Raw genomic sequence first — 16,522 nt, forward strand, 5'->3', positions numbered from 1 at the left:
ATTGTCTTTCCCAGTGGTTCTGGGAGAACTGGGCATCTATATGTCAAAGAATGAAACTGGATCTTGACCTTGCACCATATATGAAAATTAACTTGAAATGGAAGAAAGACCTAAATATAAGAATTAAAACTATAAAAATCTTAGAAGAAAACACAGGTATAAATCTTTGTGACTTTAAGTTAGGCAATGGTCTCTTAGATATTACAACAAAAGCACAAACAAACAAAAATAGATCAACTGGACTTTTGTGCTTCATAGGACACCATCAATAAAGTGCAAGACAACCTCCAGAATGAGAGAAAATATTTGCAAATCATATATCTGATAAAGGTCTAATATTCAAAATATATAAAGAATTCTTATGATTTACAAAAAAAAAAAAAAAAGACAAATTACCAAATTAAAGAATGGGCAAAGGTTTCGAACAGACATTTCTCAATTAAAAAAAAAAAAGATACACAAATATCCAATAAGCACATGGAAAGATGTTCAACATCAATAGTCATTAGAGAAACACAAACTAAAATCTCAACGATATACCACTTCATACCCACTAGGATGGCTATAATCATAAATATAGAAAAGAACAAGTGTTGGGGAGGATGTGGAAAAATTGAGATGCTCATAAATTGCTGGTGGGAATGTAGAATGGAGTAGCTGCTTTAAAAAATAGTTTGGCAGCTTCTCAAGAAGTTAAATAGAGTTATAATAGGCCTTACAAAATCCTCTCTTAGGTATACACCTAAGAGAACTGAAAATATATGTTAACATAACTTGTAGATAAATGTTCATAGCAAAATTATTCATAATAGCCAAAAAGTGAAAACAATTGAAATGACTACAAAGAAGAATGGATAAACAAAATGTGGTATATCCACAGAGTAGCCATTTAAAGAATGAAGTACTGATACATGCTATAACATGAACCTTGAAAATAATATGCTAAGTGAAAGAAGCCAGACCCAAAAGATCACATATTGCATGACTCCATTTATATGAAATATTCAGAATAGGTAAATCTACATACAAAGAAAAGTACAAAAGTGTCTGACAGGGACAGGGGGGAGATAGGAATGGGGAGTGACTGTTAATGAACACAGGGTTTCTTTTTGAATGATGAAAATTTTCTGGTATTAGAAGTGATGGTTGCACAACCTTGTGAATATTTTTTTAAACTGAACATGGTTAAGTTTTATGGTATGTGAATTATATCTCAATTTTTAAAGCATATTGAACTAAATGAAAATACCACATATGAAAATATGTGACAGCTAAATCAGTACTGAGGGTAAAATTTTAGCACTAAATGCTTACGTTAGAAGAGAAAGAGAGTCTGAAACCACTGAATCTAAGCTCCTATCTCAAGACTGGAAAAAAGAAAGACAAAGGCAGAAATCAATGAAATTAAAAACAGAAAGATAATAGAGAAAATCAATGAAATAAAAAGTGTTTCCTAAAAAGTTCAATAAAATTGACGAACTTCCATTAATAGTAACACAGAATAAGATAAGGCACAAATAATATCAGGAATAAAAAAAAGATCTCACTAGAGAACTAGAAGACATCAAAAGGATAAAAAATACTATAAGCGACTCTACACACAAATTAGATAAAACTGAACAATTCCTGAGAAGCACAATCACAACTCACCCATAATGAAATAATTTGAATAGCCTAATAAAGTTTAAGGAAATTGAATGCTAATTAAAAGCTTCTCCCAAAGGAAATCTCCAGGGCCATGAGATTGCACTAGAGAATTCTACTAAATGTTTTGAGAAAATTTAACACTAATTCTGAAATCGAGAAATTAAGAAATCAAGAAAAATTTAAATAAATGGAGAGATATATTGTGTTCATGGAAGACTCAGCATAGTACAGATGTCAACTTTTCCAAAACTGAGAAAACTGGGGGTACTTTTTCAAACTACACACACTCAGATCCCATCCTGGACCTATAAATTCATAATTCTAGGGATGAAGCTAGGCATGTCTTGTTTAGGGGAACCCATCTTCATGCCAGGTCATTCTGATATATAGCTTACAATGCCAGCTTCCCAGTCACTGTCCTTAGATTCATAGGGCTTAGAGTCCTGTTCTCTATCTGTCTACCACATTGTCATCGGCCCAGTGCAAAGAAGTCCATCAACCTCCTCCTGGCTGTCCCCACGTGCAGCCTCCTCAAGCAATCATGCTGCCCACTGGCCACCATGTGAATTTTCTTGAGGTCCAATTCTGAGCCTTCAGCTAATATGAAAGGGATATCCCACATAATCAGATCAACACATTATGAGAAGGGGTTGGTTCTGGTGCCACAACCTCCCTTCTTCTTCCCGCCCTCCTCAAACACTCCCAGAGGGGCCCAGGGAAGACCTGTAGGAATGAAAAGTGTCTGTCCTTGCTTCACAGAACACTTGTAGCACTTGTCCACCTGGTCCCCAAAGAACATCTCATCCTGGTTGGAGGAGCTGCTCCAGCACTCGAAGAGAGTCAGGTTGGCATTTGTTGGGCGGATCAGGTAGAAGATCTTCTCACCCTGAAACAAGAGGTTGAAGTGCCAAAAATACCAAGCGTTTCCAGAAAAGTCCTCCAGGAGATCTCCAAAAGGATATTCTCTCTCTCATGCTCCAAGACCATGCAGTACGCCAGAATTCTTTCCCAAACCCAACCACGAATCATTTGTATGTGGATCTGGAAAACTTCAAAAGGTGCTTTTGCACTCTGCACTTTTAAGCTTCTATAAGATTGACAAAAATAATTTGGAAAGTATATTTCAAACAAAATTGTTCAACTTAGTACCAATGTACACCAAAGGCTCTTATTTTAGATTCAATGCCAAATGAAAAATGGCCTCTATAGATGAAAAGATCAATAATACTAGCCCTAGGAGAATTTAAGACCACCTTACTGATGAGAAGAAAATTAAATTTGCCTTTAAATGCTGTTTACAGAAAGTGTTCCTTCTTACACCTGCAATCAAAGCTAATAAAAGTTTAAAAGTTCAGTAATCGCCCAAAGACTTTTGGAAGATTTTATGTTAGGCGATTATCTGTTAAAAGAACATTTTATTTCCTAATTATGTTTTGACTGGAAAATCACCAGATAGATAATTTGGCAGAAAAGAAACAAAAACCCACTAGCACAAAACTATCCCCAACCCACAGCTTGATTAGTTTAACCAATATTTCATGATAATAAGTTTCAATGTAGAAAAGCAACACTAGAAATATCTATTCTACAACTAGAGAAATTTGAATCAGATCTGTAGATTAATAGTATATCAATATTAATTTCCTGATTTTGATAACTATGCTGTTTTTAAGAAATACACACTGAATTATTATGAGATAAAGGGACACCATGTCTGCAACTACTCTCAAATGTTTCAGAAAAAAATATATATAAAACCCTTGTCTTATGTTTGCTTTAGAGAAAAAAAGAATATAGTAAAACAGTAACATTTGGGGACTCTGAGTGAAGGGCACACAGAAATTCTTCCCATTATTTTTGTAATTTCTCTATAAAAAATAAATTATTTAAAAATAAAAATGTTAAATCTAACATTTACATAATAGCACCTTCATTCACATGTGACAATTTGTGATAAACCAATGAAAACAACTAGTTCAGGATTGATGATCATTCAGACAAGAGCCATATATAAGATATATAAGTTTTCTGCTTCTTTCCTTGGCATTTCTGAAAAGAAAACTAAATAGTATGAACGATGGTGGAAAACTATGAAAATTACTTCAGAAATTTGTATTCCAGACCTCAAAAATCTTTTATAGTCATTGATAATCAATATGCTAATTACAAAATTGTAGCAACCACTAAAAGAGAAACTATCTATAGGAAGGCTGACATTAAAAAGAACTTCTCATATATGCTCTGTCTTGATGGTGGTGGCAATTGTATTATGCAACTATATACAACTGACAAAACTCATTAAACTATACACTTAAAACAGATTAATTTCATAGTATATAAATTATACCTCAATAAAGTTGGAGGGAGGGGAAACTTCTCATGTTACCAGGACTTTCTGCAGTAAATATAGACATTTCCATACATAGTGGTAGGAGTATAGATTGGTTCAATTAAGAAGATAACAGGGGGAGAAAAAACATCTGCTATTATTCAAAAATATTTTAAGCATCAAAACTGTAAAGCAGAGACAGTTTATATGGCATATTTACTAAGTACCCAACCATGATAGAGTAGTTATATGGATATGTCACCCAAATAGAATCCAGAAGGCAGGTAGGCCTCAGCAGCCTGTTTTGTGCTGCCTCCTGAAACAAATACGTGCAAGGCCTGGCTGCCTCCAGAAGCCACATCCATTCCTACCTTGAGCACATGGTACCAGACTGAGGTGCCGCCAAAGTCAATGTGAAAGTCTGTATAGCTATCCCGCACGCTCATGAGGCAGTACTTCTGCACATTGGGCCTCTCAAAGATACATTCCTCTGGCCACAAGTTCTCCACCCATGAGAGCTTCCGAACGATTTTGGGTGTCTCCACAAGATTAGAAAGCCTAGCAAGAAAGGGATGGAGAGCGGATAGTCAGCTGACTGGGAATTGAGACTGAAGTCTCAATAAAATGCCCCCCATCCCAATAAGAGTCAGATAAGACAAAAGGTGTTCCTCCATATAACCCCCAAGAGCACACAGGACACTTAATACTCTAAGTCTGGTCAGCATCCTCATTCCACTCAGCTTTAAAAGTCCCAAGTCCCAGCTCCACAGTGTTCCCCAGTCAAGAGCAATCATTTCCTCCACTAAATGCTTATACTCTCCCCTCAACCGAACCTACTCACTTGACACACTTGGTTTATAACATTGTTCCCATCTCATAGTATCGTCTTTATGAGGAACCATTAGAGAAACCTCCCTGGCCTCAGTTCCAGGTAGACATGTTTCTCCCAAACATCTGGTTGTTTATATTCTATGTGAAATCACGAATCTTGTAACAATGCATTCCCTTCTTTGTTCTGACCTTCAGGAAATTCAGTGAAAACTCTACAGCCTTTCACTATCAACTATCCAGACATTCATACATACATTTTGTGTGCAGATTATCCACCAGATGTATCCTATATCCCCACCTTTATTTTGCTTTTAGTCCAATTTTCTCTTTTCTCTCTCTGCATCTCTGTAAGTTACTTCAAATAGTCTTTCAAGATGAAGAGAAGTATAAACAAACATAGTTTTTAAAAATGCCTTCAGGTTGTTTAACTTTGCATATTAAAACCATCAGTAAGGGTTTCAATATTGTACTATAGTTATTCTAAGATATTGCCACTTAGGGAAACTAGCTGAAGGATACACAGACCTCCCTGTACATTTTTTGCAACTTCCCGTGAATCTATAATTATGTTAAAATTAAAAGTTAAAGAAGTAAGCAATCGGTAAGCTTCCTAAATGCAAAAAGATATGTTATGATTTTGGTGGATCTCCCACGGTTCTGAATACAGAGAAGACTACATATATCTATTAAGTGCATGAGTCCAGATAGAATCATTTAAAGATTATAAGCTTTTTTCCTTTTTTTCAAATCTAAGAAACCTTATCCTTAGAGAAACTACATGGGAGTAATTTTAGTAAATCTATTTCCAGGGACAGAGGACCTATCTTGGGAGTTAAATAAGTGAATATCACATTCTAAATAGCAGCATGAGGTCTAAGAAAGCTGTCCTAATCTTGAAGGAGATAAAAATTAATTTAAATAGCTACTGTATAATCTATCCGATGCTAGAAACTGTAGAGGAGAAATAAGATTTCGTTGTTATAATATGAGCAGCTACCCTAGAAAACTATAAACCAGCTCCCCATCCCAAAAGGACCAGAAAGAAGGGAAAGGAACACTAACATCCACTCGGTATATCGCAAGCTCTAGGCATTTATCAGACTTTTTACTCACCCCTGACTCTCCTACCTGGTATCGGAGAATTCCAAGCTAATGACATTGAGGACTTTCTCCCTCTTCCCACTGTAATAATATTTCACAAAATCACCAAGCTTCATCTTGCAGTCAGCCTGGCGGGTCACATCAATCACATCAATCTCTTTCTCAGAGCCTGGAATGAAGAGAATGGGCTCTGTAACAAGTGGTCTCAGGGACCAAAGAAGAGTCTCTCATCCCCTCATCAGTCCCTAGAATGGCCTTATACTCAAAATCTCTCCCCTCAGACATTATATTTATATGTACATGTTTGGCAGGTGGGGGTAGGAATCCTTCACATTCTCCTTAGACCTATGTGCCAGGTTCAGGTCTGCTAGGGCAACAGAACTGCCTGATACACAGCCTCAGTCACAGTACAGTTCACCTACCTGGGCCCTGCTTCACTTCTTCTCTTCCTATCCCCCAAAACTCATGTCTAGAGGACAACTGACATTTGAGGGCAAAAAATCAAAGGTTTTCTCATCTCAACAAAGGACAGAGAGACCACCATGATCTCTGGAATGCCCCAAGTAATAAATGGAGCTCAGTCTGGGGTTTTGTGGTATATTAGGAAGAAAAGAGAAGACCAGGATTTTGTTTCTAGCTTTGCTAAAGAATGACTCTGGGCAAGGCATTTCACCTCAGATTCCCAAGATGGCAAGAAAAAAAATGCAAAAGGTAGACTAGAGAGAAAGGGTCACAGGTCTTGATGGGAGTGAACAATATCACAGTTAAGAGGGTCTGTGTTACTTACCAACATAATGCTCCACATCTCTCACAGTGAATGATGGTGAGGGTAGTGTCATCCCCAACCCATCCTTCTTCAAGACTAGGATGGGCACACTGAAGCTATTCTCTTCCAGGAATTCCACAGTCAGTTGACTTCCAGTGGGCTTCAGAATCACTTCATCTGAGCTGTGGGACACATGAGAGAAAGCCTGAGCCCCAAAGGCCCTGCCACTGAATGCCCCACTGGATGCTGCCACTCACCCAAGGTGTACAGTTTTCCTGAAGGTACCTAAGATGGGCTAGCAACTAATGGTATAAAGTTCATGTGCCAGAGAAGAAAGGATCTATCCAAGGTAAGTAGCCAGATCTCTGGAAGAAGTGAGGAGATTAATCCAGGACATCCTGTCAATAGAATGCTCTTCCATGGATGACAAAGGAAGAAATCAGTCAACAGCCTGCCCAGGGAGAAAAGAAGAAAAGACATCTCACAAGTTTAGCTGATTTACTCTAACCCAGAGCAGCATTCATTACCTCTTTTAAAATACTGGCAAATAAAGAGAAAAGATTGATGAAAAAAAACAAAAATAATTTTTACAATCACTTTCTCAGCACATATACTGAGTTAACTAGAAAAACAGGACTTTCTTTTTTAAAAAAAATCATGCTGGAGAAAAGATAGACTACTTGACAAGTTGCGTTGGGACAAACATCTGGAAAAATGTCTATTTACTGTTTACATAACTTTAGACAGATCAAAGATTAAATAAGAAAACATAAAGCCATAGAGTAAAAGAAAAAATATGGGAGAGACAAGGCCAAGTACTCATAAAAAATAGTAATAAATTCACATAAAATTTTAAATTTTCTGCAAGGAAAGTTATAAATTAGTAAGAAATAGGTGGTGGCTCCATAGTGTAGGGGTTAACATGTGTGCTTTACACGCAGAAGGTCCTGAGTTCGTGCCCCAGGTGGATCCACGGACCATACCCTGGGTGCGCCAGGCCCCCAGAGTACTCTGGGGGTGCCAGGCCCCGGGTGTGTGCTGCGAGCGCGTGGGAGGAGACACTCCACCTTCAGAGATCCAGTTCTTAAGGGGAGATGGCAACATCCGTAGGTCAAGGGTAGAAGTGGGGCAGGGGGGAAATTAAAGAGGGGAGGAAAAAAAGAAATAGGCAGTAACCCAACAGAAAAATTGTCCAACATAAGCAGATAGTTAACAGAGAAAGAAATAAGGGTGACTTAGAAATATACAAAAATATATGCGCCTCCTTCATAATTAAAAAATGTAAGTGGAAACATTTTATTTGTATCTTATCAGAAAGGCAAAAAATATGTTTGATAATAAACAGTGTTAGCCAGGATATAGGGAAATAGACACTCTCACACATTGTCTAGTGGGAGTATGAAATGGTATAGCCACTTTGGAAATAACTTGGTAAAATTTATAAACATTTTTAAAGCACATACTCTTTCACCTAGCAATTTATTTTTAGGTAGTAAATCTACACATAGACTCACCCACATATGCAAAAACTTAGATACAAAGACATTCACTGCAGCATTTTTTTCTAATAGCAAAATACTAGAATCAATTTAAATGTTTATCAATAGAGGATTGGTTAAATAAATTATATATTCATACAATGGAATACTAAACATCCATTAAAAAGAATGAAGGACATCTGTAATGTGCTGCTATCGACTGATCTCCAAGATATATAATTTAGGTTTAAAAAAAAGCAAGATGCAGAACCATATAGTGTTTCTACTTGTATTTTTTTAAAAGAAGAATACACACACACATGCTATATAAGTAAAAATTATTTATGAAAGAGTGCACAAGAAACTGGTTCACTTTAGAGAAGAGACCTGAGGGGTTTGAGGTAGAAGGGAGATTCACTGCCTTTAAATAAACAAATAAAACAAAAAACATTAAGTTGAAGAAATATTTATAATTCTAAACCCTTCAATTACAGGAAAGCTGAAAATGATCAAATGAATTAAAAACAAAGCAAAGAGAGTGCTTCATTTATTAATTTTTCTAGCTCATTATTTCTGCTCAATTGAAGTAACTTATTTTTAATAAGCCTATCTTAATTTTTTAAAAAAGAAAAATGTTTTCTTGATTGCAAAAGAAATACATAACCACTCATTTTTTTTTATTTTTTAAGAGTTTCTTCTTCTCTACAATGAGAGAATTAAACTTTCTAACCTTTAAGACTCCTAGTTGTAGCAATCCTTGGGTGCATGTAAATATCCTTTCCTGACTTAGGTGAAAACTGCCTCCCAAAAGTGTCTCCTCTACCAAAAGTTTCTACAAGTGGGCCCTAATGTACTCTGCAAATTGAATGAAACACTAGCAATGTTTCTCAAAAACTGACTAAAACAGAAGATCCCTCCCCAAAGGGAACTTGCAGAGCCCTGCAAACATCCCTCAATGGGGAAAGCACCTAATGGGACAGCCAGTAGAAGGCTGGGAAGAGATGGGTCCCAGCTTCCCAGAGCCCTGGAGTTCACTAGCCCTTGGGGTAGGGGTAACTTACCTGTCAAAGGTCCGATTCCGGAGTTCTCGAATGAATGCAGGGCTTCCAGTCTTCACTGGCTTCCCCTTGTGTGTATCATGCCCTTTTGAAGATACACGGCGTTTTTTCACTAAGCCAGAAAAAGACATGAAACCATGAGTCAGAATGGCCATGAGCTATGGTTCCAAGAGCAAAGGCTTCAGCAGATCCTGCTTCCCTTCCAATCTAACATGCTCTTGGAACATCTGGGGTCAATGAGCAAAGGCCTCAGCAGATCCTGCTTCCCTTCCAATCTAACATGCTCTTGGAACATCTGAAGCAGCAGATCCTGCTTCCCTTCCCATCTAACATGCTCTTGGAACATCTTTCCTCACAGACTCAGGAAAGTTCCTGGTGAGGATAGGTGCTTCCTCTGGAGAATCCCTAGGAAGGAAGGGAGGTGAAGCTCTACACTTCTGTTCTCTCAGTGGGGTAGCCACTGGCCTGCGGGGCCTATGCAGGCTTCTTCTATTTCCCAAGGGAGATAAATCTGAAGCACCCAGGCAAAGGCAATCTCCCTTCCAAGTTTCCTTTGCTTTGTCTCTCTTCTGGCCCATCTTATCTTGGAAACCCTAAAATCTACTCACTAATGGAAGGTCCATGTAAGACCTCACAGTTGGGGCAATGATAGAGGTCAATGTCAGCAGCCTTCTCCTCTTCGACACCGACACAACTAGAAAAGAGAAAAACAGTCAAGGTTCATGGAAATTTTATTTTTCATAAGGTCTAGAACTCTGCTGTCCAGTATACAGGGCTATTTACATTTCAATTAATTCAAATTCAGTAAAATCTAAATGTAGTTCCTCCATCACACTATCTTTATTTCAAGTGCTCAGTAGCCATATGTGGCTAGAGGTGACCATACTGGGCAGATTATCAAATATTTTCATCCATGTGAAAAGTTCTATTGGATCACACTAATCTAAAACAATTATGACAGAGCTAAAAACGTGCAGAAAGTAAAACTTGATTGAGATTCAAAATGGTTAAAGCTGAAAGAGACTGTAGAGCAGTGTTGTCCAATAGAAATATAATGTGAGCCAAATAGGTAATTTTAAATGTTCCAGTAGCCACATTAAAAAGGTAAAAAGGGTCTATGGCCATGCCGCCCTGAACAAGCCCGATCTTGTCTGATCTCGGAAGCTAAGCAAGGTCAGGCCTGCTAAACAGGGTCAGGCCTGGTTAGTACTTGGATTGGAGACCATGTAGGAAGACCAGGTGCTGTAGGCATAAAAAATAAAAAATAAGAGATTGTAAGCTGACAAGGTCCTTGCAATCTGTGAGGTCAACCACGGGTTGCCTCGCCTAAAAATAAATAAATAAATAAAAGGTAAAAAGGAACAGGTGAAATTAATTTTAATATTTTATTTAACCAATATATCCAAAATATTATTTCAACATCGAATTAAAAATTTTAAACTTTATTGAGCTACTTTTATTAAATGAAAAGGACTAAAAGATTTTATAGTCAACACTGGTTCTGAGTGAAAGATTACAGGTGATCATTTTTCTCTTATTATATTTTCTACAATGAACATGTTACTTATTTCATATTGTAATGTCTAAAAATATTTGATTTTGAAAATTTGAGTTTGCATGTTTATGAGGTGGAAATCTCACAAAATTAAACCTTTCCTCACCAAAGAAGTCATCAGCAGCCCTCCAAATAACTTCTGGCTAAGATCAAACTCCTCAAATCTTTTGGTCAGCCATACACAGCAGGGAGAATAAAAATAGGGTGTAGCTACAACTGTTTCAGCCAAGATCATGTTCATAAACTGACTTCCTGGGATCACGACCCCATCGCTTTCCAGACTGCTAATCCTAATGCCTGTAAATATGCTGCATATCAATAAACTGCGGATATCACCATCAACTTGGTAGGATTTTTTTGAAGGCTCAGATAATGTATATAAAGTCCCTAGCACAATGAATATGGAGTCTGGTACACAGTAAATAGTAAGTAATAGCTAATAATAGTTTTTCACCCAGTCTAGACCTCACCATTTACCTGCCTCAACCATCTTTAAATACATTCCCCAGACCTTGTAGCATTAACTCACTTCCCTGAACTACATGCTTTCTGACTCATACCCCTGCTACCCCTGGACACTGCTCAAGAAGGAACCCCTCTGGTAATCTCTCTGCAGAACTTTCATCCCATATGGCTATGTGCTTTCTCTACCCAAAACATCCACTGCTTATCAACTTTATCACCTTTTCTGTTGTACCCCCAGCAACCCAATTCCTTAGTAAACAAACCTCTCTATATTCACATCCCCTTCAACAAACCCCTTCCTCACCTTCCTGGCTTAACTGAATGCAGCTTCTCCTATGAGAAAACCATTTTCTCTATGCCAGTGCCACTCAAAGTGTGGTCCATGTGGTAGTTGAGATAGTACAGAAAGAGTAAGCAACCAAAAACTTTAATGGCAATTTGGCTGAGTAATTTTATGCCTGTTGAAAGTAATAATAAAAAATTGAAGCTTGTTTTTTTGTAGAGCTTTTTTGGTCATACCATTTTTCTAGTAATTCATTTTTTTATTTTTCGAAAGGAGTGGATTGGAACTGAAAAAGTCTAAAAAGCTCTGTGCTAAAGCCCTGTCAGGTAGAAGTTGTACATTCTCCTAGACCATTACAACTCAGGGGTGGGCTAGAGGTAGACATCCTCCTCATTCTTCAGTGAGACTCTGAGATCATCTCTCTTTTACCCTTATATGAGATCTCCTCCTCCTCTGAGTTTTCTATTATCCAGCCATACCGCTTCTTACTCCTCTTCACTGTCAGCTATTCATCTCCCCAACATACACTCTTCACTCATTGAAAAACCTACTAACAGATTCCTTTCCAGCCAACTTCTGCCAACATCCCATGTGACATTTCTACCAATGTAGAGGCCTTACATCCTGGCCTTTTAGCTCTTTGACCTTCTAATCTTCAGAGGCTGCTGCCTCCATACCCATTTCAGCTACCAACTCTCATGGCCATCCCCTAGACCTGGTCAACACTTGCAGTTGCTCCACATATGAAATGTGAAATTCATACATCACACTCTCTGACCACTAGTATATCCATCCAGCTATCATTCCTCACTTCAACCATTCTATTACAGATATCCTCAACTCATTTGCCGCACTGCCTTTCCATTACCTCCACATGCAAATCCCAACCCTGGCTCAATCCAACTACATAACAATGGGCCACGGAACATGGCTGAAGAAAAATCATCCACTGGGTTGATGCCACAATAAATTCATTGTCCAAAATATCTGAGTCACAGAAGCCAACACAATATTGAAGGAGAACAAAGTTGGAAGACTGATGCTACCTGACTTCAAGACTTACTATACAGCTACAATAATCAAGACAGTGTGGCACTGGAAGAATAAACAAACAAATCAATGGAACAGAACAGAAAGCCCAGAAATAGACCCAAATAAATATAGTCAACTGATTTTTGACAAAGGAACAAAGGTAATATAATGGAGCAAAGACAGTCTTTTCAGCAAATGCTGCTGAACAACTGTCATCCACATGCAAATAAATGACCCTGCCTCCTACTTCTTAGACAAAACGAAGTAATCAGATGGAAACTACCTCAACTTGCCACACAGAATCTACGTCCTTCTGCATTCATCTTTTCCTACTGTTACAACAAAAGAACTATCCTTCCTTCTTTCTAAGTTGGCTTTTCCACATAGGTCACATCCTTTTTTTTTTTCACCTTCTCAATCAATTATTCCTTCTTTCTGAAGTATCTTCAACTCTCTCCCTACCTTCTCCTTCAGGACAGCATTTAACGAGCTCACTGGATCTTTACAGATAACAAAGTCAAGACCCCTCCCTCCCTCCTGTCTGCTACTTCAGAGCTAAATATCTTTTTTAGTTAAACCTATACAGCTTCATAATGACTTTTAATGAATAGTATCAGTTATACATGGTACAAAACTGAAAAGGTACAGAAGTATATACAGTGAAGTCTCCCTCCTACTCCTAGCAACTGGGTAGTATCCAGAGATGTATCATCAAAGCCAAACCTATAAAAAAAGAATTTTTTAGAGTGCTGTGTACACTTTTTTCATCCACTTGCTACAGTCCCATTTTAGTCCCCACCTCCTTTAAAACAGATCTCACCAATGTCCTGACCTCCCTATTGATATATGCAATAAGTACTTCTCTTTTTCATGTCACTTGAGCTCTTTCTTAGCAGCATTACACAGTACTAACTCTGTGCTCTCCCCATTTGACAAGCTCTCTACTTTTGATGTCCAGAATACCCAATTTGCCGGGTCGGGTGTCCATTCCTTCAGCTAACACATCGTGAACATCTGCCAGGCTCTGGTCTAGGTACGGGAGAAACAAAGAAATAGAACAAAGCATACAAAAAGCCTTGCCCTCATGGAGCTGACATTCTAGTGGGGGAAGCGGACATGAAACAAGATAAATCAATGTAATCAGTGAAATATATTATGTTAGATAATGAGAAGAGCTAAGTAGAATAAAGCATGAAGAAGAGTATACATGCATGTGTATAAATCCACACACACACACACACACACACACACACACACAGTGGGGGTGGGAGTGAGGGGCATGGCAGTGGTATTGACATTTTAGGTAGGGAAGCCAGGGAAGAACTCACTGACAAAGCGACTTTTAAATAAAGACCTGAAGGGAACGAGGGAGCAAGCCCTACGGCTATGAGCAAAAAATATCCCAATTAGAGAGAACAGCAAGTACAAAAGCCCTGTGGCAAGAGTGTGTCTACATTATTAAAAGGAACAGAGAGGACAGTGTTCTGCAATAGAGAGAGCAAGGGGACAATCATAAGTCAGAAAAGTAATGAGTCCTGTAGCAGGGACCAGTAGACTATCATAAAGGACTTTGGCTTTTCCTGAGTGAAGTTAAGAACTGGGTGAAATCCACATGAGGGTTATGAGGAGGAACATGATGCAATGTGATCTTAATTATGTCTCTTGCTGCTCTATTTCCCAGTGTATTCTTTTTCTCCTGCCCACTCCTTAAATGTTGAAGTTTCTTAAGTCCTCCTGCCTAGACACTCTTTTCTCCTCACTTTCCCTTCCAGGGCTCCACATGTCCTCTATGCACCTAACTGCAAGCCAGATCTCTTTGCTGAGTTTCAGATCCCTTCTTCGAAATGCCTCCTAGGTATCAGCCCACTTATATACTTCAAATTTAACATGTCCAAATTAAATTTCTCCCCCTGCCTGCCCCCTAAACCTGCTTCCTTGCTTCCTCTCTTAGCAACTGGCAGCATAAGTCTACCAGGTGTTTAAGCCAGAAACCTGGCAGCCACTGAGGACCCACCTCTCACCCTTTCCCTCTAGTATACTGAGTAGGCATTTGAGTTAAGAACTCAGATTTTAAGGCCAGACTGCCTGGGTTTACATCCTGGTTTTACCTGCCAATTACTAGCTGTGGGATCTTGAGCAAGTTATTAACTTCTCTGTGCCAGTTTCCTCATCTATAAGGTGGGGATAAAAATTGTACATACATCATAAAGTTATTTTTTATATATGAAAATATATAAAATACATGTGAAAATATATAAAGTATTTAGAACAGTGCCTGGTACATAGTAAGTGTTCTGTATATGTTGTATTATCATCCAAGTTATCACCACGTCCTATCAATTCTATCTCCTAATTAGCTATCGATTGTACCCTCTGTCAACCTTATTGTCCCTGCTCTAATCCAGGCTACTACTATCTCTAACTGGGATTATTGCCCTGCCCTCCTAACTGGGCTTCTGGCCTCTACTCTCTCCTCACCAAACTGGCTCTCCTCACTACAGCCAAAGTGATCATTTTAAAATGTAAATTTGAGCCTGTCAACCCTTGCTCAAAATCCCTCACAGGCTTCCTATTTTTCTTAAGTAGAAACTTACCATGGCCTTGCCTCTCTAGCCTCACCTCTTGCCCCTCATACACAGCATCAGCTACATAATTTGTGGGGCCTGGTGCAAATGAAGATCAGAGGCCCCTTTTTCACAAAATGGAGTGGGGGAAGCTTTTTCCTTTCTCAATGTGGCTTATTTGCTATTTACTGTCATGCTCCCTTGGGTAAGGGGAGAGTGTAGGCCCTCAGTGGCACCCAGGAGCCATGCTTTGTGATTCAGTATGCAGGGTGCCTATACCTGACTTGGCTCTCTTGCACCTGCACCCAAGCCCAGTGCCCCAGGCAGCCCACCAAGAACCTGTTCAGGGATGCAGGACTTCACACGAGCTAAAGTTCTAGGTCTGCAGGACACACTCCATTGTCCCACTGTACTTCACATATAAAACACAAATTCGAAGGTAAAATTATTAAGAATTTTAAGACAATAATCACAGAACATTAAACCTCAAGCATGGGGCCCATTTCCAAATATGAGGCTGTGTGACTATGGTGGTCAAATGCCTAGGAAGTCAGCCCTGCTCTAAAAAGCCAGCTGGAATCTCAGTGCCATGCTCTTTCTGGTCTCTAGGTCTCATTGCACATGGTTCCCTGTGCCTAGAACATTCTTGTTTTTCCTCTTCCCTGCAGCTGTGCCACCCCACCACACACACTATCCCTATTTCAGCACTCACCACATGGACGTTCGACTGCTCATGTACTTGATATCTGACTCTACAACATTTGGCAGATAGCATCTATCTTATTCATCAGAAGTCCTTGCCTAATCCATTTCCTAGTCTTGCTTTATTTATTATTCGACTCAATTTAATAAACATTCATTGGGCTAGATAACTCCTATCGAGAAGGCAGATGGATGAAAATCAGGCTTCTGGCGGCACTGTCTCAACAATTATTACCTGGGTTTAATTATCAAGGGTTCTAAATCCTATTTCACTTCCTTAGCACAGAAGATAATTATTACAGTACCAGGTCTCAAGATTAAGATGAATTATCCCCAATGTGTATCACAGAGCCTGTTATGTGGTAGATAATCAATATCTGTTAAGTAGGTGAGTACATAAATTCAATAAGTATTGACTAAGAATGTGCCACAGCCCTCATGGAGTGGACATTCTAGAGGGGGAGACAGACATGTGGTGCCAGAACAGTTTCATTAAGTGCTATAGAGGAAATAATGCAGGGTAAAGGGATGATGAACGAATGAGTAAATTTGAAGCCCGCATAAAAGAAAACTGAGCTATAAGTTATACATATATTATCACATTTAATCTCCACAACAAATCAGGGCATTCTGTACAGTATTCAGAAGCACTATAGCACAGAGCTTAAAAGTACAGACTTGGGAGCCAAATGGTCTGGGTTTGAATCTTAT

The 16,522-nt window shown here is 38.7% G+C and overlaps 1 protein-coding gene and 1 pseudogene across 1 annotated transcript in view; one reads left to right on the forward strand and one right to left on the reverse strand.

The window, feature by feature from the left end:
- PHF8 (PHD finger protein 8) overlaps nucleotides 1-16,522 on the reverse strand; it is a gene marked incomplete at its 3' end in the record, with an annotated part of 64,725 nt that overhangs the window by 30,215 nt on the left and 17,988 nt on the right. Inside the window, exons 3-8 of the mRNA XM_006923690.3 lie at nucleotides 9,819-9,904; nucleotides 9,214-9,322; nucleotides 6,696-6,856; nucleotides 5,936-6,077; nucleotides 4,348-4,534; nucleotides 2,371-2,533 (exon numbers count right to left, since the gene is read on the reverse strand). Coding sequence (XP_006923752.2) covers nucleotides 2,371-2,533; nucleotides 4,348-4,534; nucleotides 5,936-6,077; nucleotides 6,696-6,856; nucleotides 9,214-9,322; nucleotides 9,819-9,904 — 848 coding nt within the window. The remainder of the gene's footprint in view (nucleotides 1-2,370; nucleotides 2,534-4,347; nucleotides 4,535-5,935; nucleotides 6,078-6,695; nucleotides 6,857-9,213; nucleotides 9,323-9,818; nucleotides 9,905-16,522) is intronic.
- On the forward strand, nucleotides 10,324-10,461 carry LOC112472240 (annotated as a pseudogene).

This window comes from Pteropus alecto, unplaced genomic scaffold, assembly GCF_000325575.1.
Source record: "Pteropus alecto unplaced genomic scaffold, ASM32557v1 scaffold249, whole genome shotgun sequence".
NCBI classification, from domain to species: Eukaryota; Metazoa; Chordata; class Mammalia; order Chiroptera; family Pteropodidae; genus Pteropus; species Pteropus alecto.